Source organism: Grammomys surdaster, unplaced genomic scaffold (assembly GCF_004785775.1).
Source record: "Grammomys surdaster isolate TR1022 unplaced genomic scaffold, NIH_TR_1.0 62, whole genome shotgun sequence".
Classification (NCBI taxonomy): Eukaryota; Metazoa; Chordata; class Mammalia; order Rodentia; family Muridae; genus Grammomys; species Grammomys surdaster.
Genome location: NW_021604564.1, coordinates 16,936,897 through 16,959,517, shown reverse-complemented (window position 1 = coordinate 16,959,517; position 22,621 = coordinate 16,936,897). Strand labels below are relative to the sequence as shown.

Here is a 22,621-nt window from a genome sequence, read left to right as displayed (position 1 = left end):
AAGAGGGATGTCTACCTAAGCTGTTTGGAGACAAAGGCCACTGCCTACCTGGCTGTTCTGGGAACTGATGCTGGCTCTTAGGGGAGCTGGCTACATGCAAATGGTGTGTGTGGGATACCACACAAATTCCTGAGTAATCCTTCATGGGCATGTGTGTGTGCAGGCTGTCGTCCTTCATAGAGTGTTTGTTTCTGAGTATTCCCTCATTGGCATGCATGTGTGTAAACAGGCGCCTCTGCCGTGGAAGATTTGACTCCATGATGGTATCGACAACTTTGCTGTTATACTCCTGCATAAAGTCGCTCAATAAATGATCTAGATGTTTATCCATTACGCAGTTTTAAGTTCCGGAAACATCAGTTGTTTCATTTGCATTTGGAAAGACTAAAACATTAGGTGTCAGCGCTTTACTGTAGATGAAAATACAAATGAAAATTGACCCTTCCCTCCTCCCTCAGCTCTTCACTGGAGACTCCTGAGCGAAACTGCCACGCAGGATGAGTGAGCTGGAACAGCTGAGGCAGGAGGCTGAACAGCTTCGGAATCAGATCCAGGTAGGACATGTGCCAGGTTGGAGCTTCGCTGCTTAGTTTAGTTTCAGCAATGTATGGACACCGTTCATTAGCTTATCAGTCACTGAATAGTAGATCATTCATGAGGCTAGAAGTGGTCAGCCTGAGCTAGCTGTGAGACAGGAGGATCTGGAGTCCCAAGGTTATTCTCTGGAAGATAGCATGCTGAAAAGCCAGTCTGAGGTAGGTAAGACGCTGCCTCAAGGAAACAGTATGGAAATGGTTAAGTTGTTTTTATCATGCTTCTGTAGAATGCTCCCAAAATCATTCCAAACAGCCACCCTTGCTGGCAAAGACACAAATGGGTGGTATGCCTAAGTAGCCGTCGAGATGACTCAGAGGGTAAAGGTGCTTGCTGCCAAGCCTGGTGACCTGGGTTCCATCCCTGGAAGGAGTAGAAGGAGAGAGCAGACTCCTGAAAACGACAGTTTTCAGGACACATATATGTGGTGGCGAGCATGCCCACCACCACAAAGTAAAACCTAAAAAAATTTGATAGAAAGTAGAATGTCTAACGTAGCTGAGAGACAAGTGTAATGATGACTCCTCCTCTGGGAAGGATCGGTGTATGAGAACAAGAAAGGCCACTGGGGGTATAGTACCAAAACATCTGCCCAGAAGAAATTATGATGAAACCCATTGCTGTTATATGCCAATGGAAAACATTTAAAAATTCTCTTCATATACAGAGAATTGTAGACGTTTGCTAGGATGCATGAGGCAGGTGTTACAACATGAGGAAATACCTCAACAGTATTAGCTTGTACAACAGTAACAATGAAAGACAGATGTGATATGTTTCAGTCAGTTGAAATGCACAGCCAAGAAGGAGCAGATGAACGGAGAACCACTTAGAATGCGCAGAATGCTGCCCGTGGTGGCACAGGCCTGTGGTTGCAATGTTCTGCTGAGGCTTAGGCAGGAGAATCTTGAGTTCAAGGCCAGCCTGGTCTAGGTACTCACTTGTAGACCTGCCTGGTCTACCTCAAAAACAAACAAAAAATGATACTTAGATTTCTGAATCATTTAGATGTGTCAGGTGCCTAAGGGAAGGGCCTGTGAATGAGTCACAAGAAGATAAGTGCCTTAAGAGGCAGCAGTGGGGTAGACACTGGCTTTCAGGAACTGGGGAATAAAACCAGAAATGAAAGTACAAGAATGAAAACCTCTCAGCAGCAGGTGGAGGAAGAACACGGGGCTGTGAGTAGCCCAGTAGCTACCTGCCTCTTCACAGAGAAAAGTAAAAGTGAAAACTATTTACAAGTGTCAGTTCAGGGTTTCACTGCTGGGAAGAGACACCCACCATGACCAGGGAAATGCTTATAAAGGCAAGCAGTTAACTGGGGATGGCTTATGGTGTTAGAGGTTCAGTCCATTGTTGTGGCAGGAAACATGGCAGCTTCCAGGCAGACATGGTGCTGGAGAAGCAGCCAGGAGTTCTACATCTTGATCCAAAAGAGGCCAGGGGACTGACCTCCACAGACAGCCAGGAGGCAGCCCTCTTCCACACAGCTTGAGCTTAAGCCTGCACCCACAGGGATGCATTTCTTCCAACAAGGCCACTCCCTGTCGGCCAAGCATTCAAACACATGAGGAGAGCCAAACCTATTCAAACCATCACACAAGGAAACCCCCTGATAACCTGGAATATAGTTGGGGGACTTTGCCAGTATTGATAATTGGCTATTTCAAGACCAGCAGTTCTCAAGCTGTGAGTCGCAATCCCTTTGGGGGTTGAATGACCCTTTCAGAGAGATTGCCTAAGACTACCAGAAAACACAGATAATTTACGATTCATAACTAGCAAAATTGCAGTTATGAAGTAGCAATGAAAATAGTTTTATGGCTGGTGGTCCCTTCAACATGAGGAACTGTATTAAAGGCCCACATCAGTAGGAAGGTTGAGAGCCACTGCTCAAGACATTGTGAAAGCAAAGAATAGTCTGTAAAGAGATGCTGTGGGAACAAAGGAGATGAAAAAAACCAGGGGGGATGAAGAGCAGCCAACAGAAGTGTTTCCCCAGGGACTGAAATCGTGCTGCCTTTAACAGAGAAGGTTATGTTCCTGTACCCTGGGGTGTGGTTTAGTAGCTGAGCCAGTATTTAGTATGTGCAAAGCTCTGAGCTCCATCCCAACACCAATAATAATAATAATAATAATAATAATAATAATAATAATAATATATCTGCCCTCTGGACCTACACACCTAAAGTGTTTTTAATGGTAACAGTCACAGATGCTTAAACACAGTTGCAGTTTTAGCTCTCTGAAGCTGGAGACATGGCTCAGAAGTTAGGAACACTTGTTGCTCTTCCAGAAGACCTGGGCTCAGTTCCTGGCACTCATACAGATGATAGCTCACAACCATCTTTAACTCCAGGGTATCAATGCCTTCTTTTCCTCTGAGGGCACCAGACATGCACACAGTATACAGTCACATTTAGACAGGACAACTTAAATACATAAAACAAGTAAAATTTGAAACAAATTTGAGAAGTAAAATTCTTGGAAGTAAACCTGGTAGATCTCCACGACCTTAGATTGGTAAATAGTTGTCATGACCCACACTGCCTGGGGATTGATGTAACTGGGTGACAAAAATGTAAAAATGACAGGCATACTCACAAAAAAGGCTGGGACCGGGATGGGCCGTGTGCTCCTCTGAAGGCACACCAGCAGCAGCCTGGAAACTGAGCTGCTTATTTATCCAGCACCAAGGTGGGTGGCTCAGCTCAGTAGGAGGCCTCTGTAGGGGAGCCGTCTCCCTGCAGACATCCAGGAGGAGGAAACTGTGGTTGATAGTTTTCCACACGCTGGTTTTAGGCAAAGGTCAACCATTTGTCAACACCCACATTCAGACCAAGAGAAAGGTTGTATCAGTCCTCTAAATCTGAGCCAGGGAAGGCCTTGCCGTTTCTCATGGCTCTGAGGCATGGTGCCTTTGACATGGTCATGTTCATGTCAATAATAAACATTCATTCAGGACTTTATCCACTCCCCACAGTTAAATATGACATCAGAAGTACAACAACAAAAGAAAAAAAAACAGAGTTGTATCTCATCAAATAAAAGTAGGTAAAGCTTTTGCAGAGGATCCAAGTTCAGTTCCCAGCACTCACATCAGGAGACTCACAACTCAGCCATAACTCCAGCTCCTGAGATTTAACACTCTTTCCTGGCCTCTGCAGGCAACACACACACACATACACACACAAATAAAAATAAAATGTATTTTAAAAACTCTAACAAGAAAAGGAAGACTGCTATGATGTAATCAGAGAAAATATTTGAAATCTGTACATCTTGTAATGGTCAGGTATCCAGAATATGTAAAGAACTACTATATCTGGACAACAAAAAGACAACCTGCTCTAAAAGTTTGCAAAAGCTTGACTAGAGATCATTTCAAAGACATAGAAATACACAGATACACACACACACACACACGGATATACACTCAGACACAAACACAGATGTACACTAACTGTGTACATGCATAGATTTACACACGCTGGAAGTGCGTGGAAAGAGTCTCAGTATAAATCCAAACCACAGTGAGATACTCCACAGGTAAGATGGCTATAACTAAACACACAGAACATCATAAGAGTTGGAAGCGGCCCCAAGATGCTAAGACACTGAAGCCCTGGCCATTCCTAGTTGGAATATAAAAATATACAGAGTGCAGCCACTCTGAACAGCAGCAGGTAGAATTCCCAAAGAATTAGAAAGCATGGAAACACAGCATCATGCTTTGTGATAACTGAAAAGTGGAAGCCATCTGTGTCCAAAAATCTCAGCTAACAGATAAAAATCTGAAAAGACATCCAGTAGAACCATCAGCCCTAAAATGGAGACACTACTTCCTACAGTAACGTTGCTGAACACAGAACATGCAAAGTGGAGGAAGCCGTGTATTATACGAATTCATTTCCACAAGGAGTCTGATTGGCAAGACCACATGGAAGGGATGGAGAGGAGGGAAGGAGAAGCTGAGGCCTGCAGAGAAAGGGAATCGGGTAGCTGGAGTTTCTTCAGGGACAGACAGATGACATGGAAGACATGTCCTAGACATATCATTCTGAAAGCACAGGAAAATCAATAAATTGTGTACCTTAAAATGACCCTCTTTATATAAGTCAGGGAAAGTTTACTTAAAGATGACGTGGTACAGTAAGGGTTAATTTTCAGTTAGTAGAAGCCTGTCCTGTCCTGTCCTGTCCTGAGCGTCCCCATCCTAACATGTTGCCACCCTTCTTTGCTCTAGGATGCTCGGAAGGCCTGCAACGATGCCACGCTGGTTCAGGTAACGTGTCCCCCAGGTCATGTCAGTAGTTCACAGTATCGGTGACATCCAGAGTCTTGTTACGGAAGGTGCTGTCCACAAACACACTGCTGAAATAGAAGTCTGCCGGGCAGTCAGCACTGTGGAGACATGCAGAAGCATCTTGTAGATGCTTTTCTTTAAGCACTTTCTGAATCTTTTTGGTATACACTGATTAAGCTTTTTTTTCTTTTAATGGGAAATTTTAGGAAGGTTTTGTTGGGTAAATACTGTTCACTTTATTGATGATATGTGTTTTGCACTAGACATATATAAAACTGGCTTTCTTTTTTATGTTTTAGAAAATCAGAATTTTATTTATGACTCCAAAAGACACCCATCCACTGGCCCCATTGAACTCAGGGTCAAACTTTCTGACCTTTCATCAGGACGCCCTGCACCAGCCCCACACCGAGCAGTGTCGGGAGCCACGGGTCTGGTGTCACTTGATGAGATCCCTGTTCTGTGGTTTTCATGACTCATTGCCCTGAGCTCACCTTGCCATTCTAAGTGGTAGCAGGGACATGGGCAAGCTCCAGGCGGATTCAGTGCTTCCCCATTCTGGCCAGACCCGTGAGTCACAGCAGACCATCTCTGGCTACCTCAAGGCCAGACTTCCTTCCCCACAAGCTGAACCTACCTTTCTTACTTCCATTTTTAAACAATTTTAAAATTTCTTTTAAATTCTGTATGTGTGAGTATTTTGCCTACAGATACATCTATGCAGCATGTGCATGTCGGGTGCCCTCTGAGGCCAGAGTAAAGTGTCAGATCTCCTGGAACTGGATGGCTATGAGCTAGCTGCCATGTGGGTGCTGGGAATTGAACCTGGGTCCTCTGGGAGAGCAGCCAGTACTCTTAACCAATGAGCCATCTCTCCAGTTCCATGGCTTTCTTATAGAAAATTACAAATGTTTTCTTCTGTAGTCATTTATTTCTGGGTTCCCTTTGTGACTGTCATATTTTTTTCCTATCGCAACATCTTAAGTGCCCATATTTGTGGCCTCATAGACAGCTGACTAAATGAGCAGGGTATCAAATCAGGATAATGAGAGTTTCCAGTGTTTGTCATTGCTTCGTGTTGAGAGATCCAAGCCACCTCTCTTCTAGTTCTGTATAAACTATTTGATAGGGAGCTGGCAAGATGACTTCAGGCCGGGCATTGCCACTCAAGCCTGATGACCTCAGTCCAGTCCCCAGAATTCAAGTAAGGTGGAAGGAGAGAAGCAGCTCCACACTGACCTCAACTTGTCAGTCAGTCTGTCTGTGTGTCTCTCTCTGTGTGTGTCTCTATCTAACACACACACACACACACGTGTAAAACATTTAAAGCACTCGCAGGCTTGCAAGTTGGCAGACATTACAGACAGCTCTCTTGGTGCAGTTCAGCACCTGCCCGGTCACCTTCCTTCCTACCTGTCCTCTCTTCCTGCAGCTGGAGCTTTGTCAGTTTGGAAGTCTGTGTCTTGCCTTTAGCTCCTCATCTGACAAAGCATTGTCATCCACACAAGGATGACCTGTGTTAATCAGTGTTCATGAACTGAACAAACTACAGCAGTTCTGTTACACTCTCTGTACTAAGTCACCTTCAGGTGACTTCTTACCAACATGTCTGAGGCAAAGAATAATGTCATTGTTACTTTCCAAAGATTACGTCTAATATGGACTCCGTGGGCCGAATACAAATGCGAACGAGGCGCACACTTCGAGGTCACCTTGCTAAGATCTACGCCATGCACTGGGGATACGATTCCAGGTCAGTGGCTGCCATTGCTAAACTCCTACGGGGGGTTTTTTTTTTTTTTTTTTTTTTTTTTTTTTTCATTAAGAACTGTTATTTGGCCGGGTGGTGGTGGCGCATGCCTTTAATCCCAGCACTTGGGAGGCAGAGGCAGGCGGATTTCTGAGTTTGAGAGTTCGAGGCTAGCCTGGTCTACAGAGTGAGTTCCAGAACAGCCAGTGCTACACAGAGAAACCCTGTCTCAAAAAAACAAAAAAACAAAAACAAAAAAGAAACACTGTTATTTCTATTTCCTTTGTTCATAAAAGTCTTATTTGTGCAGTTTTGTAGAAAATGCATCATCCATGAACTGTTCATTGCACTAAGAATAGCCATTGACACTTCACAAGTTTAGAGTTGTTTGTTGAGATGTCTGACCACACCCAGAGGCTTCTGCTTGCTAAGCAGACCCTAGTCATTTACTTCTCGGTTCCCTCAGCCTTGAAGTTTCCACAGACTTTTAGGGCGTGCAAGATGGCTTTTTGGATAAAGGTGTTTGCCAGGCAAGCTGTCCCCCGATCTCCACGTGTGTGCCCACAAATAGACATTACAATAATAATACTGCTAGTAAATACTTCTAAAGTTTCTAACATGAAAATCAGTTTGTCTCTCAGAAAGATCTTTGTCTAGTGACCTATGGAAACTATTTTGAAGTTTTCTTTCTTTGTGCTAGAATTGATGCCTTCCCAGTGAGAAATCACTCAGCACACTTAGAAATTAATAAAAGGAGGAACTCTTTAAGATAGCTCATATCTTTCTGTCGAATGCTCAGAGTGGGGCCGGCCTTGGATAGAAGATTTCACTAACTTAGACACACCTTAGGCTGTGCGTTCTACATATGCTGCGTCCTTAGATCGTTTCAGGTCTGGGCCCAGGTTATAGTGCCCATTCGGCAGAAACTATGGTTTTCTCAAGAGAACAGGGGGGCTTTGTGGCATGCCAGGACTTTACTTTGATTGTGACCCTGTGCTGCCCCTTGCTGCCTGTTGGAGGAATGGTCTTTGATATGGGGCTGGCCTAATGGCTGATTATAAATCAGGGTTGTCTCCTTTCTTAAGAGAATAGAGCCTTGTGGCTGGTCAATCCTGGAGAATAACCTTTACATTGCAGCATCTTAAATTTCACTTATGTCTAACCGGTCAACATACCAGCTACCCCTGGGGTATTTTTAGAGGAGCATTACTTTGACTAAATTCTGCTTTGTGTGAATTGATGTCTTCTAAGCAGATTAGTAAATCTTTTTTTCCCCTTCCCTTTCTCCCTCTTGCTCTGGCCCTGCTTGCTCTGGCCCTGCTTGCTCCGGCCCCATTTGCTCCGGCCCAAAGGTTTTTTTATTTATTTATTATATGTAAGTACACCATAGCTGTCTTCAGACACTCATATGAAGGCATCAAATTTCATTATGGATGGTTTTGAGCCACCATGTCGTTGCTGGAATTTGAACTCATGACCTCCGGAAGAGCAGTCAGTACGCTTAACTGCTGAGCCATCTCACCAGCCCTAGTAAATCTTTTATAGCAGTAATTCTTTTGTCTCCTACACCGTCTTTACAGAGGAGTGTTATAATGTGCTTTTTAATATGTCAAAACTATTTTGTTCTGGGTGGAGTTGTTTCTTTTGAGATAGATTATTGCTAAGTAGCTCCAGCTAGCTTCAATATCAAAATCCTCCTGACTCCGACTCCTGAGTGCGAGAATTACAGGTATGTGTAACTGATGGGATCCCTGCTCCATGGTATGGTTAACACAAAATGCACCTGGAGGAATCCAAAGCAGGGAGAGAGAGAAGCAGACTGAACATGGCCAGCAGACTGGGCCTGGCCATGAGAACCGGAGCAAAGCAGAGAGATGGAGGGAGGGACGGGGCGAGGAGGGGAGGAGGCGGGGAGGAGAGAGGCAGGAAGCAGGGAGCATAGGGTTATAAGGAGAATGAGTATGTGGGAGCAGGGAGTTTAGGGTAGGGGAGGAGGTTAGAGGGGCTAGCACGGACTCTGAGATGTGTAAAAGGTCCGTGTGATCCTGAGGGAGCCTGGAGGCCAGCCCATGCTTTGGTTCGGTGATAGGCACCACAGATGGCCATCTGTCCCTTCTGCCTTTTGGAGTTTGGGAAAATGGCGTTTCCTTTGGACCTGACAAGGTATCCTCACCATTACTGGCCAAAATATAGTCTTACTGTTTATTAATATTAAAATACCAGTTAATAAGCAAATACTTACATATGTCTGTGTCCAGATTGTGGATACTATTCTAATTTATCAACTAACTCCACAAAGGATTGAGTTATACAAAAGGAGTGTTTTGATTGAATACTTTTTTTTTTTTTGAGACAGGGTTTTTCTGTGTAGCCCTGGCTGTCCTGGAATTCACTCTGTAGACCAGGCTAGCCTCGAACTCTCGAACTCAGAAATCACCTGCCTTTACCTCCCAAGTGCTGGGATTAAAGGAGTGCTCCACCACCGCCTGGCAAATACTTTTTTTTTTTTTTTTTTTTTTTTTGGGGCTGGGTTTGTGGTGGCGGCCCGGGCTGGGGGGGGTCTTGAGACGTGGCTCAGGCTGCTCTGGACCTCTTAGTGATCTGCCCACCTCTGCCTTCCAAGTGCTGGGATTAAAGATGCACGCCACCAGACACGGCAGGCAGTTCAATGCATCTTTTAGTTCCACAGCCTAACACATGCATGCTATTATCTATGCTTTCGAGGGTGTGTTAGTCATTTTATTGCTATTTCTGAGATTAATATAACCTTGGTCTAAGAATGGGGAGGGTGTTGCATTTATTAGCATAGAGTATGTGCCACTTAGAAGGGATAGATAAAATTATATTATTGATAACTAATGTAAAGCTAAAGAAGGATTGTTTAATTTAAGATAAGAATATTTTGTCCTGGGCCATCGAGGTGACTCAGGGAAAGGTTCTTGCCACCTGATGGCCTGAATTTCCTTTCCAGAACACACATGGAAGAAGGAGAGACCTGTCTCCTCCAATCTGGCCTCTTATCTCCACATATATAAATATATATGACTTAAATTTTTTTAAATGCCTTATTGATACCACAGACTTTTAACCCCAAATGTAATTACTGAAGCAATGTTAATGATTATTTTCTTAAAATTTTTCTCAAGAACTGAATGTCACCCAGGAATCTGCCCCTTATTCCTATGCATTCTGCTGAGTAATTGGTGGGTCTCGACTTCCGCCTGCACACATGACTGCAGGCGGTTTCCAAGTTTCCTTCTCTGTTCCCCGCAGCCCACCTATGAACCTCCCCCTCTGTAAACACGGTTAGCTCAAGACCTTTGCCCTCAGGTTTTCGTAATTGTACCTCTTTTGTATCTTTTACATTTTATATACAATGAAAAAGCAAATTCCAGAACAGAACAAAAATCCAGTGAGCACGTAGTCCAGAACTGATGAAGTAGTAAACCCAGCCTCTGCGTTGTCTGTGTAAAGTGTTTGACATAGACCATAATGTTTCACAAGTTGGGAGAACAGTTTTAGTAAACAAATATTATTAGAAAAAGTGTTTTTTCTCCTGAAGTGTCCTTCAGAGATAAAATGCATAACTAATTAACTCTTTTTTTCCCCCTCAATGTCAAATTGTTCTTATGTTTCTCCTCTAGGTTACTAGTCAGTGCTTCGCAAGATGGAAAATTAATTATTTGGGATAGCTATACGACAAATAAGGTAGAATCTTTTTATCTTTCTCTTAAATAATCTTGTATTTGCTTACTGCCTAGCAGTTCTTTCTTACTCGGGGGCCCATTTTCTGGGATTTATTCTCGATCCAGACCAGCTCTTATGACATGTTTGCTTTTAATCCTGAATTCTTTTGCTGCAAAAACAATTTAAGTATATGTTTGTCTTTCTTCCCTCCCTCCCCTTTTCTCCCTCCACACAAACACCTACCCCCCCTTTTCTCAGGCTCTGATTTAGCCCAGGTTAGTCTTGAACTCAATGATCTAGCTAAGGCTAGCCCTCAGCTCTTGATTATCCTGCCTCTTTCTCCACACTGCTGAGTTTACAGACACACAACACCACACCTGGCTTTTGAAGACTGCCACTTTCATATAGATAAGAACTTTTAAAATTCCCAATTCCTGGACTGAAACAACAGTGATGTTTCTGTTTCTTATTATGGTAGATGGCTACTAGAAAGTCTTTCCTTGGTTTACTCCAGAGTCTATTTTATTTTTCTGGATGACTTAAAAAAAATAGACACATTGAATTTGTTGATATCTAGTAGTGAAAACCTTGATTTTCTTAGTGTACCCAGAGTAAAGAATCCTTGAATCCTTGATTCAAGTTGTTGAGTAACATTGAAAAGAAAATGTGGGGGACATATTTTTCAAGTCAGACGCATACGTTAGCAGTAATGCTGAGCAATCAAAAACAGCGTCTGGTGACATGAACAAGATTAAGGACCCTGCCTGTGCATGAGCGCCACACTCAGCCTGAGTGAGGCTTGAAAGTAACTAAGTTTGTGATCTAACAGTTTCTGTATCCTAATGGGCTTTAAGTTAGTCTCATTCAAATCCATTTTCCTAAAACAAACAAACAAACCAAATATACTTTTATGCTATCACCTTAGGTCAAGAGGAAGCATGGTCATATCACAGGGTGCGTGGACACTGGCTGGGGGCATCCTTGATAAACACCTGCTGTTCTAGTTTGCCTACACCATTGCATTCCCTCTGTGAGATCCTGGAATAAGTGCCAGTACTACAAGGGCACGCGTACAGGCTCCCTTTCATTTTTATGGTTCCGTGTTTAGGTGTAGGCAACTCCTCCTTTAAACATCAGTGTGCTAAAATATGGGTTCGGTTTTTACATCTAATTCAGGAGGCAGAGTCAGGCGGACCTTTGAGTTCAGCATGGTCTACGTAAACGAATTCCAGGCCAGTGGGGCTATATATTAAGATCGTGTCTCAAAAAAATAAATCCATATAGCTCTGTTTTTATTTGAAACAACTGAGAGTGAGGTGCTGCTTGAGAGATGGTTTCAAATGGTTGAAAGCTCTCGGTGCTCTTACAGAGGACCCGTTTGGTTCCCAGACCTGCAGAAAGGGGTCACAACTCCCTGTAACTCCAGTCCCAAGAGATCCAATTCCTGTGGCTCGGAGGGCACCTGCACTTAAGTGCACATTACCACAGACACACACACACACACACACACACACACACACACACACACGAGCGTGCACCAGCACACACAAACACAGACACACACAATTAAAAATAAAATTGTTCCTAAAATGAGCACTTCAATTCCATGTGACCTGCCAGCGTAGAACGGGACATCCCGTGTGCCTATGGTGTTTCCAGGCCTCGTGGCTTCCTTTCCCCAGTGTGTTTATCCCTAGATGTGTGTGATTTCTAGCAGAGCTTGCCTCATGCGAAGCAAGCTTAGGAATGCGTTGTGTATTGACCGCCCTTGAAACCTTTCCCATACATAACAGTCCCGCGTCTGTGTGCGCTCTTTGTGTGGTAGATGCACGCCATCCCGCTGAGGTCCTCCTGGGTGATGACCTGTGCCTATGCCCCATCTGGGAACTACGTTGCCTGTGGAGGCTTGGACAACATCTGCTCCATATACAACCTGAAGACCCGAGAGGGGAATGTGCGGGTGAGCCGAGAACTGCCAGGGCACACAGGTGAGCCACTTGACGTCCTCCTCAGCCTTCTCCCTTCCTGACCGAGGCTACCTGGCAGACTGTGTCAGGGTGGCTGGAGGAAGATGGGAGCAGAAAGCACAATGATGACTCTCAGAGTCACATGATGACGGTCATTCCTTGCTGTAGTTTGGGGCTGGGGATTCCATCTGGGGTCTTGAGCTCACTGAGCGTGCGTTCTCCTGTGGAGGGGTCCTCCTACCCCTGTGATTTCTTTCTTTCAGTTATAGCTATACTGTTTTGTAAACATGATAAATTTGCTACCCCAAAGACCCAAACATTCACAAAAAATGCAAAGAAAGCAAGTGCGGCCTCCATCGCTTTCTGCTGCCCTGGAGCGAGGTTCAAGGATCACACAGTCTGTGCTGGGGTTCACTCATGTCACCAGAAGCACTGTCCCAGGCCATGTTATATTTAGGAAGTTTCTGTAACTCATATTCATCCTGTCTGTGGTTGCAGAGGCTGAGAATAGTGTTTCCCCGCCAATGTCAAGCTCTGAGATGCTGATGAACTTGATTCATGCAAATGAAGCATTTTCCAGAAAGCCTTCACAATATTTTTAGGGTCTTCTCTAGTGCTGCCGCGGGTTAGAGGTACTGGCTAAGGAGTGCCTTCCCTCAGGTGCATCCAACCTGCAGCCCACACGCTGTCATAAGCATACTGAAAATAAAACGTCATTTTGTCATAATTTTAAAAAATTGACATGTATGGTTCTTAAGCATGAATTTTGAAGATGACAGGGTTGTGTCACGGTGTCACACTTAAACACACCAGGCTACTATTAGGCTGCCAAACTTAGGTATGGTCACTTTGAGTGCCCAGTGTCTGATACAGTGAATACCTTGGAAGAGTGGAAGAAAATTTAGTTGCAAGCAGCAAGGCACTGAGCTCACTAAAGCAGAGTTGTGTGTCCCACTTCTCTATCACTGGGTCAGAGTGACCTGACACTTCCTGCTCTCTGCTGCAGGCTACCTGTCCTGCTGCCGGTTCTTAGACGACGGACAGATCATTACAAGCTCAGGAGACACGACTTGGTGAGTTTATTCAAAAGAAGCCCGAGTTCATGGGGACAGACGTGGGAGAGGTGCACACTGATGTCTGTGCTTGTGTTAATCACAGTGCTTTGTGGGACATCGAGACGGGACAGCAGACTACAACCTTCACAGGACACTCGGGTGACGTGATGAGCCTCTCACTGAGTCCTGACTTGAAGACCTTTGTTTCTGGTGCTTGTGATGCATCTTCAAAGCTGTGGGATATCCGAGACGGGATGTGTAGACAGTCTTTTACAGGACACATTTCAGACATCAACGCTGTTAGTGTAAGTGAATGCTTGTTTGTTTGTTTGTTTGTGGGACAGGGTTTTATGTAGCTCAGGATAACCTTGAACTCCTGATCCTCCTGGTCTGGCTGCTTCCACCTCTCAAAATTTTACTCTGTCTAAAGTGCTGAATATGACACCATTGTAACAAATTGCTTGCCTGGATTCTTACAACCAGTGTGTGCCCTTAGAACACCAAAGCTCCAAATAATAGGACTTGATTTTTAAATCTGAGTGCTTATTTTTGGACAAGATATAAACTTTATTTGCACAGTGAGTATGGACAGGGGGTCATTAGTGAGCAGGCAGCCTCAGAGGTGTTCACTGTGTCTAGATGAGAAGTTATCCTGTATTGAGGGTAACCACACAGGGTACAGTCCGAAAGGGTGCTGCTCTCTGTGGAGTCTGGTACTTGGAGACAGCCAAAGCAGGGAGGTGTCAGCGAACCTATGTACCAGCTTTGAAACTGATCAAGCCTCACACTGCTAGCCTTAGGAAGGCTAAAGCTGCTTCATCAGAGAATGCTGTGGAGACTAAGTGAATTGTGTATTCAGAGTTATGTGTGTGTGTGTGTGTGTGTGTGTGTGTGTGTGTGTGTGTGTTTTGCAGTGTCTCATTAGCCCTGGCTGGCCTGGGACCTAACATTGGAGTGCATCTGAACAGATGTGTGCAGGTGCCCTTGAAGGCTACAAGAGGGTATCAGACTCCCTGGAGCTGGAGTTAGAGTTAGGCTGTAAACTGCCTGATGTGGGTGCTGGATACTGCTGAACCCTAGTCCTCTGTAACAGCAGCAAATGCTCTAAGTTTTAAAAACCAGGAACAAATGTTAAATTTTATCAGCTGATTTCTCATTATCTATTGAAATGTGTAGTTTCTTTTCTCTCACTCAGCTTCTCACCCCACCTGCCACCCGGGTCTGTGTCTGTCTGTGTGCTACCGAGAATTGAACCCAGGCCCTCATGAGTGCTAGGCAGATGCTTATGGTTGTTCGTTTTCATTTTTCTTTACTAAAGGTGAATTTGTTTCTTACTACTTATATTGTTTTAGATTTTGCACTTGAGTGCTATCTGGTGCATATGCACATGCTATGTACTTGCGTAGTATGTGCATGCATGCAGAGGCCAGAATGAGATCAGGTGCCCTGGTCTATTACTGTCTACCTAATTACTTTAAGACAGGTCTCACTGGACTGGAAGCTTGCCTTCGTGGATGAGCTTGTTCATCAGCAACTTCTCAGGATAGTCTGCCTGTCTCTGCCCATCATGCTGGAGTTATAAGCACACTCAGCCATGCCCAACTTGTCATACAGGAGACTGGGGGTTCAAACTCAATGTCCTCAAATCTTCATGTCCATATGTGTGCAAAGCAAGCACTTGGTCCCATCCCTACAATAGTGAATTTATAGAGACATTGTTAAAGTAGCTTTTATTCATCTGATGTAATTGTCTGGGATGCTTACTACTTCAGTCTGCTAACCTAGGCCTAGTCCTGGAAGCTTCTAACCTCCATACAATCTTACCTAGGCCTAGAATGTTTTCAGCCTCTGTGACTTACTACTGAATAAACTCATCCTTTTTAGTTCTTTCTGATCTCTGGTTCAACTTAGCAATTCTGGCTCAAACTCCCCTCGATACTGACTGATTCAAACTGCCTTCTCTCATCTTCTGACTGAATTCCTCTGCTTGGTCTCATACTAACTTTGACAATATGTCCTAATCTTCTGACTTCTCATTCTCTGACTGGTTTTGTCTTCACCTGTGTCTAGCTTGTTCTTTCTCTGCACAACTGTGCCAGTAAAACTGCATCACCACCCCCAATTCTGCATTGCTCTCTTAAGTAGCCTCTCTTTTCTGTCTCTTCTTGTGAGAGCTGGGTGTATCCTATTCTGTCACATCTTTCTCTGATTTGTCATTTTGTCTGACTCTTACTTTCAAACATGGGTGTTTCCTTCTACAAACTAATTTTACCTTCATTGTTTAGGACTAAAGGTGTGTGCTAAGGGTGTGTGTCTGTATTTCAACTGGAATAGCCATGTTGCTGGATTTAAATCCCTCTACAAAACAAACCATTCTCATATTTAGATTTCTTTGTGGTGACGAGACAGTAAGTACTATCTTTGTTAAGCTATTAGGACACACTGAGGTCCCTCTTTGAAATGAAATAATTAATGAAAAATATTGTAGAAGAAGGCTAGACCATGGTGCCCAAGCCTTAGTCCCAGCACTTTGGAGACAGAGGCAGGAAAATTTCTGCAAAGAGACTGCCTGGGCTACCTAGTGAAACTCAGCCTTCAAAAAGTGAAGAGTGGAGCCAGGCAGTGATAATGCACACTTTTAATCCCAGTCCTCCGAAGGCAGAGGCAGGTGCATCTCTGAGTTTGAGGACAGCCTGGGCTACACAGAAGAATCCTATCTCAAAAACAAAACAAAACAAGGGCCCGGAGAGGTCTGATATCTATTAGGAAGTGGCCAGCACCACCCACAGAGGGAAGTAGGGAGTAAGGGTGATAAGCACACCAGACACACGGTAGATGAAAGGAAGAATTTATGGTTAGTGATCCTGGTACTAGGATATTTCCTGTTTGGAGTGGAGAAGCCAAGTTCACTGAGAGTCACTTCAGCCATTTCCAAGAACCTGTTAATCTAGTGGAACTGCTGCCCTGTAGGCCCCTGCCTGAGGGACTGTTGGTAAACAGTGGGACACTGTCTCCCTGTGCTTACTATCAGTATGGAAATAGCACTGCCCGCACTATGTGATGGCTTCTCAATCTTCCAACTGTGTTCTCAGATCTGAAACTGAAAAAAGATGTGTTATGAAGCTGGAAAATATTGCTACTCCACATTTGTGTTCAGTCATTGGAAACCCATATGGTTGAACCAGCTATATCCATCAAACAACTTACTGATTTTAGAACCTAAGGGTAGGTGATGACAATATTAAACTATTATTCATTATTAAAATGTTAGTAATATTTTAAAACCTAGCAGTGCAGGTCAGTGGTACAGCACTTGCTTAGCATGTATGAAGAACAGAAGAACACAAGGCTGTTGCCAGGAACTTAGAGAATGACATAGCAGAAGATCAATAGAAAAATTAACAGCTGGACAGCTGCTTAAGTATTAAGAAAATTAATCTAAAGCCCCACTTTGAAGGCTGTTTATCAACTAGACTCCAGATAGACGAGGTTAATATCTTAGGGTTTTACTGCTGTGAACAGACATCATGACCAAGGCAACTCTTACAAGGACAACACTTAATTGGGGCTGGCTCACAGGTTCAGAGGTTCAGTCCATTATCATCAAGGCAGGAACATGGCAACATCCAGGCAGGCATGGTGCAGGAGGAGCTGAGAGTTCTACATCTTCATCTGAAGGCTGCTAGTGGAAGACTTACTTTCAGGCAGCTAGGATGAGCCCACACCTGTAGTGACACACCTACTCCAACAAAGTCACACCTACTTTAACAGGGCCATGCCTTCTAATAGCGCCACTCCCTGGGACTAGCATAGGCAAACCATCATAGTCAATACAGGAAATTAACTGAACTAAAATAATTACAGGCTGTTCATTCAAAGTGATGAGCTGAGGAGATAGTGCAGTTGGTATTCATGGTGCAGATATTCCACAGAACTCAAAGTAAAAAAAAAGCTGGCACGGTGGCACTGACTTTTGTAAATCCTAGCACTGGGGGAGGAGAGGCAGGAGGACTGGGGCTCGCTCTGCAGATCCAGGTTCAGTGAGAGACCCCGTCTAAACAGCAACAGCAAACACAAAATAAGAGAGTGAAGAAAACACCTGATTTTGGCCTCCGGCTTCACCATGTGCACTCACATACACACACAGGTAAAGTAGTAAGGAAAGAAAGCTGGGTGTGGTGCCACAGGCCTGGAATCTCAACACTTGGGACGGAGAGGCAGGAGGATCCCAAGTTCAAGATTATCCTCTGCTACTCAGTGAGTTAAAAGGTCATCGTGGAATATATGAGCTCCTGCCTCAAAATCACACAAACAAATTAATGAGGGCCGTCCAGAAGCAAGAGCTAAGCTCATCTGACTGTATAAAACCTTAAAACTGCTGCATGGTTTTCTGAAGTAAACAGGATTAATGATAGGTAGTCAAGTCGCATTTGTGGCAAATAAGACCAATTTACAGCCATTCTGTTACTGACACCAGTGGTTCAACTGCAGAAAGCATGACTGTCCTGAGAAAGCTGTTCCCAGAAGGTACAAATGTGCTTTTTCTCTGTGGAAAGGCATGTTGACTAGGGAGGGCTGCACCAGGAATAGATGTGCCAGTCACGCCTGGGTCTCTACTGCTCGATTCATATCCGGTAACTGTGGGAGTTGCATATTTTCTCTTCATTTTTTTTGTGTGTGATGTGTGTGTACATATCTGTGTATGTGTGTAGGCCAAAGGCTGATGTTGGGTGTTGTTGGTCACTCTTCATCTTACTCAATGAGGCAGTGTCTCTCAGTTGAGCTCAGAGTTAAGCTATACTAGCAAAGCTAGCTAGCTTTCTCCAGGAATCCCATCTCTGCCACCCAAATGTTAAAGTACAGGCAGGCCTCCACACAGGTCACCATTTAAGTGGGTGCTGAGCTCCAGACTCTGGTCTTCATAAGCACACAATGAGAGCTTTATCTGCTGAGTCATCTCCTCAGCCCCAGAATATTTACACAAACATCCTAAAAATATTAATACTTGACTTATGAGCATCATGGGGATTTTTGGCCTGCTCTGTTTCTGACTTGTATGTAGGAACCTCTTAGGCATCTGGGTGACCCCTCATCCTGGGAGGCCACTGCACTGATGCTAATCTTAGTTTAGACATGCAACTCATACTTGCTGTCACAGTGCAGTGCAGCCCACTGTGCCCGACTCCTAAATGACTGGCACATAGAAACATTGGCCTGAATTGTTTTGATAAGACAGGTGGCAGATCACAGCAGGGTTATTAACACTGTGTGTAGAGCAATGGACCGTGTACTCTGCATATGCTATTCAGTCCTAACTCTTTTTTTTTTTTTTTTTTTTGGTTTTTCGAGACAGGGTTTCTCTGCATAGCCCTGGCTGTCCTGGAACTCACTCTGTAGACCAGGCTGGCCTCAAACTCAGAAATCCGCCTTTCTCTGCCTCCCAAGTGCTGGGATTAAAGGTGTGTGCCACCACCACCTGGCCAGTCCTAACTCTTAAACTAAGACTAAAGGCTAAAGCCCAGAATACACACGCACACGAACACGCACACACATATACATACATATATACACATACATATATACAGATTACATATATACATATATATACATACATATATACATATGTACACACATATACACATATACATATATATGTATATGTGTGTATATATATATATAAATCATGTGTATAGACACACACATATATATGTCTTAGGCAAGGTGCGATGATTCATAGCTGTAATCCCAGCACTTAGGAGGCCAAAGCAGGAGAATTTTGAGTTCTGGGGCAGCTTGGGTTACATGGTGAGAGCCTGTCTCACATAAGAAGAAACAAACTCAGCAGTCACTGACGTGGAAAGAAGCAAGGTTCAACTTTAAGCATGCTGTACCTCACCTCCCACCCCAAGTTCTCTGCCTCACTGGTCTCTGTATGAGTCTGTTCTGGTGTAGGGCGGCCTCACCACACCCCCAGTGCCAGGTGCCCCGCCTCCATGGCTTTTGTGTCCTCCTTTCTAGTTCTTCCCGAGTGGATATGCCTTTGCCACTGGTTCTGATGATGCCACCTGCCGACTCTTTGACCTCCGTGCAGACCAGGAGCTCCTGCTCTACTCTCATGACAATATTATCTGTGGCATCACTTCTGTGGCCTTCTCAAAGAGCGGGCGCCTCCTGCTAGCTGGCTACGATGACTTCAACTGCAGTGTGTGGGACGCTCTGAAAGGAGGCCGGGCAGGTGAGTGATGCGGCCAAGGTAGGCTCTCTGGGCATCTAGCTGCTTTCAGAATGGCAGCTGGGTGCCTCCTTTGTATTCATTACCTTTGATGGTGGTTGGATCACACACCCTACTGAAGAATGACATCAGGGCCTGTAATGATGAATAATCCCTCTGGCTGAATGCAGACATGCCCTTAGTACACACCTTTAATCCCAAACAATGGAAGTAAAGTTAGTTTGTAGAAGGAAGCACCCATGTTTGGAGGACTCTGAGATTAAAATCCTAGCACTCAGGAGGCAAAGGCGAGTGGAACTCTCAGTTCAAGACCACCCTGTCTACAGAGTGATTTCCAGGTCAACCAGGGCTACACAGAGAAACCTTATCTTAAAAAATAAACAAACAGATAGCTTCACCTAGCCCTATACGTTGGTGTACACCTATAAACCCAGAGCTTCGGAGGCAAAGATAAGCAGATTTCTATGAGTTCAAGGCCAGCCTGTTCTACACAGTGAGTTCCAGGACTGCTGGGGCTACAGAGACTCTGTTTTTACATAGCAAGTACATAAATAAATAAACAGCCTCACCTACTAGTGGCAGACAAAGTGACAAAGATTTGACAAAATAGGATTTGCCCAACTCTCAGGAGAACAGAGAGTAAAGAGAGGTTCCTTAAGAGAGAGCGGTACAGGAGGAAAAAAAGCAGTTCTACAGGGAGAGTTTATAGATACAGGTTGAAGAAAGAACAAGCTAGACAGGCCTGTGAAGACAGAAGGAGCCGGAAGATTAGAACATATTTCCAGAGTTAGAAAGAGCTCAAGCAGAGCAGTTCCGGAGCAGGGAAGCCAGACAGAGTCGGTCAGTATGGAGAGGAGCTTGAGCCAGAACAGCTGAGTTGAACCAGCCAGCCAGAGATCAGAAAGAAGAAGAAAGGGTGAGCTTATTCAGCAGCAAGTCTCAGAGGCACAAAACAATTCTAGATCTAGTTAAGATTTTATGGAGGCTAGAAACTTCCAGGACTAGGCCTAGGTTAGCAGACTGAGGCAGTGGGCATCAGAGACAACAGTTTTCTCAGGTGAATAAAAATATGGATGCAAAACTAGAATATGTTGTGTTCATATGTCTGACTTGCCGTAGCAGCAGTCTCCCTGGAATGTCTGTCTTTAAGTCACCGTCTACATCGTAATGCACGACTCTCACAGTTCTAAAGCTCCAGTTTTAACTCTATATTGATCTTTCTTTGTAGGTGTCCTTGCTGGTCATGACAACCGTGTTAGCTGCTTAGGTGTGACTGACGACGGCATGGCTGTGGCCACAGGCTCCTGGGACAGTTTTCTTAGAATCTGGAATTGAGTGCCATATTTTCTGTTCTCCAATAATATGTGGAGAAATCCATGCTACAGCCTATAGCTGTGAGGGGAAAAAAAACAAAAAACTTCTACCTTCTATTTGCAGATGAAGTTTTTCTATTGAGGTGATTATATATAAAAAGCAGCATTCAGTAAACTGTAGTTTATTGAAACTGTTGTAACAAAAATGGTGGTCAAAGAAACAATCAAGGCTAAGATCCCTTGCTGTGGTCAAAGGCCAGGGTATTCATTGAGCAGTTGTGTTGACTTTTAACCCGACAGATTCTTGCTTGTGCTAATTGTTTCTTTGTGATTAGAGTGCACACTTTATAGCAGACAACTGTTTGTGTTTGCATTTTGTTAAGGACTACCATTGAACTTTGTATATATAAGAAATGTCACATTTTTAAAGTGCTGTCATGCAAGAACCAGGGCCTGTGATAGAAGTGATGCCGTAGATACCTGTGCTGTCTGAAGGAAGTCCCCTTGGATTCTGACATCACATTTTAACCTGAGAGTCCCCGACTGCTTTTTGATTAGGAGGGCTGATAGGTGAGGTGGTTCTGAGGGACCCCGTGGCTGTTCATGCATTCTTTGCCACGCTAGGAATTGAAGTGAGTGCTCATTTTGAAGGTAAAAATTTCACTTTAACATAGGGTACACACTGAAGAAATGTCATTACAGTTTATTACATTAGAAACTACTGGACACTGGCATGTAATTTTTGGTATTTTAAGAGGCTCAGCCATTTGAACCATTGGACCTTGCTGTTAATTTTTGCATTCTGAAACGAAGTTTGTAGAAAGTACTAGTATTTGAGAAGTCTGGCCAAAACCTGACTTGTTCCTACATCTGAAGACTCTTGCCTGGTGTTCTCTGTAATAGAAGGAAACAGTGTCTCACCTTTAACATTTTTGAGAAAGGTAAACTCATCCACTCAACTGGCACAAATATATAAATATATGATTTATATGTCACACATATATATGTGTACATGTATTTACACACATATATACACATATATATGATGGCTTTATGAACTCTGTGTAATGTAAAATCTATGTAATGTAAAAACAAGTATAAAGTATTTGTACCCTTGAACTTTTACTTTTCCATTTTTGTGGTGCTGCAGAAATCCAGGCCTTGTGGCCACTAGCCAAGTACTCTACTTAGTACAGCCCTAGCTCCTCAGATCAAAGCTTCCTGCTAAAGCATTGTTTCAAAGGGGTTCAGCTGGCAGCAAAGCTGCACCAACTGTTTGGTAAAGTGTCTGCCACTGGGATGTCCCACCTCCAAACTGAACAGATGCCTCTCCTCTTCAGTTTTCTCCTGTAGATTTAAATGGTTGACAATAGCAGACTGTTATGTCTTGCTGGTGCTGTCTCCTTGGGTTATTTGGATGTATACAAGCACACTGTAAAGCTGCTGCTTAGCAGTTTCTGTGTTAAAGTTGATCACCTGGAACTGTAACCTCAATACTTTTAAACTGCATCTGTGAGTTTTCTCTTTGTACTGTGAATGTGCCCGTGTATGTAACAGCTGTGATCATACCAGCATCCGTTTTATTTATTAAGGTCAGTTGATCTTAATACAGTGGAAAGAGCCTTAGCCCACACAGCTCCAGGGTCCAACCTGGTTGGGGCAGAGAGAGAATGAAAATCAGACACACAGACACAGGAAAGCTGGGGTTGGGTAGACT

At 44.0% G+C, this 22,621-nt stretch overlaps 1 protein-coding gene across 1 annotated transcript in view; it reads left to right on the top strand.

Moving 5' to 3' along the window:
• Positions 1-22,413, top strand: part of Gnb4 (G protein subunit beta 4) — a 37,025-nt gene extending 14,612 nt beyond the window's left edge. Inside the window, exons 2-10 of the mRNA XM_028763682.1 lie at positions 459-554; positions 4,841-4,879; positions 6,547-6,653; positions 10,295-10,358; positions 12,163-12,325; positions 13,311-13,377; positions 13,463-13,664; positions 19,378-19,594; positions 20,820-22,413. Coding sequence (XP_028619515.1) covers positions 498-554; positions 4,841-4,879; positions 6,547-6,653; positions 10,295-10,358; positions 12,163-12,325; positions 13,311-13,377; positions 13,463-13,664; positions 19,378-19,594; positions 20,820-20,926 — 1,023 coding nt within the window. The 5' untranslated portion in view covers positions 459-497 and the 3' untranslated portion in view covers positions 20,927-22,413. The remainder of the gene's footprint in view (positions 1-458; positions 555-4,840; positions 4,880-6,546; positions 6,654-10,294; positions 10,359-12,162; positions 12,326-13,310; positions 13,378-13,462; positions 13,665-19,377; positions 19,595-20,819) is intronic.
• The last annotated feature ends 208 nt before the right edge of the window (positions 22,414-22,621 follow it).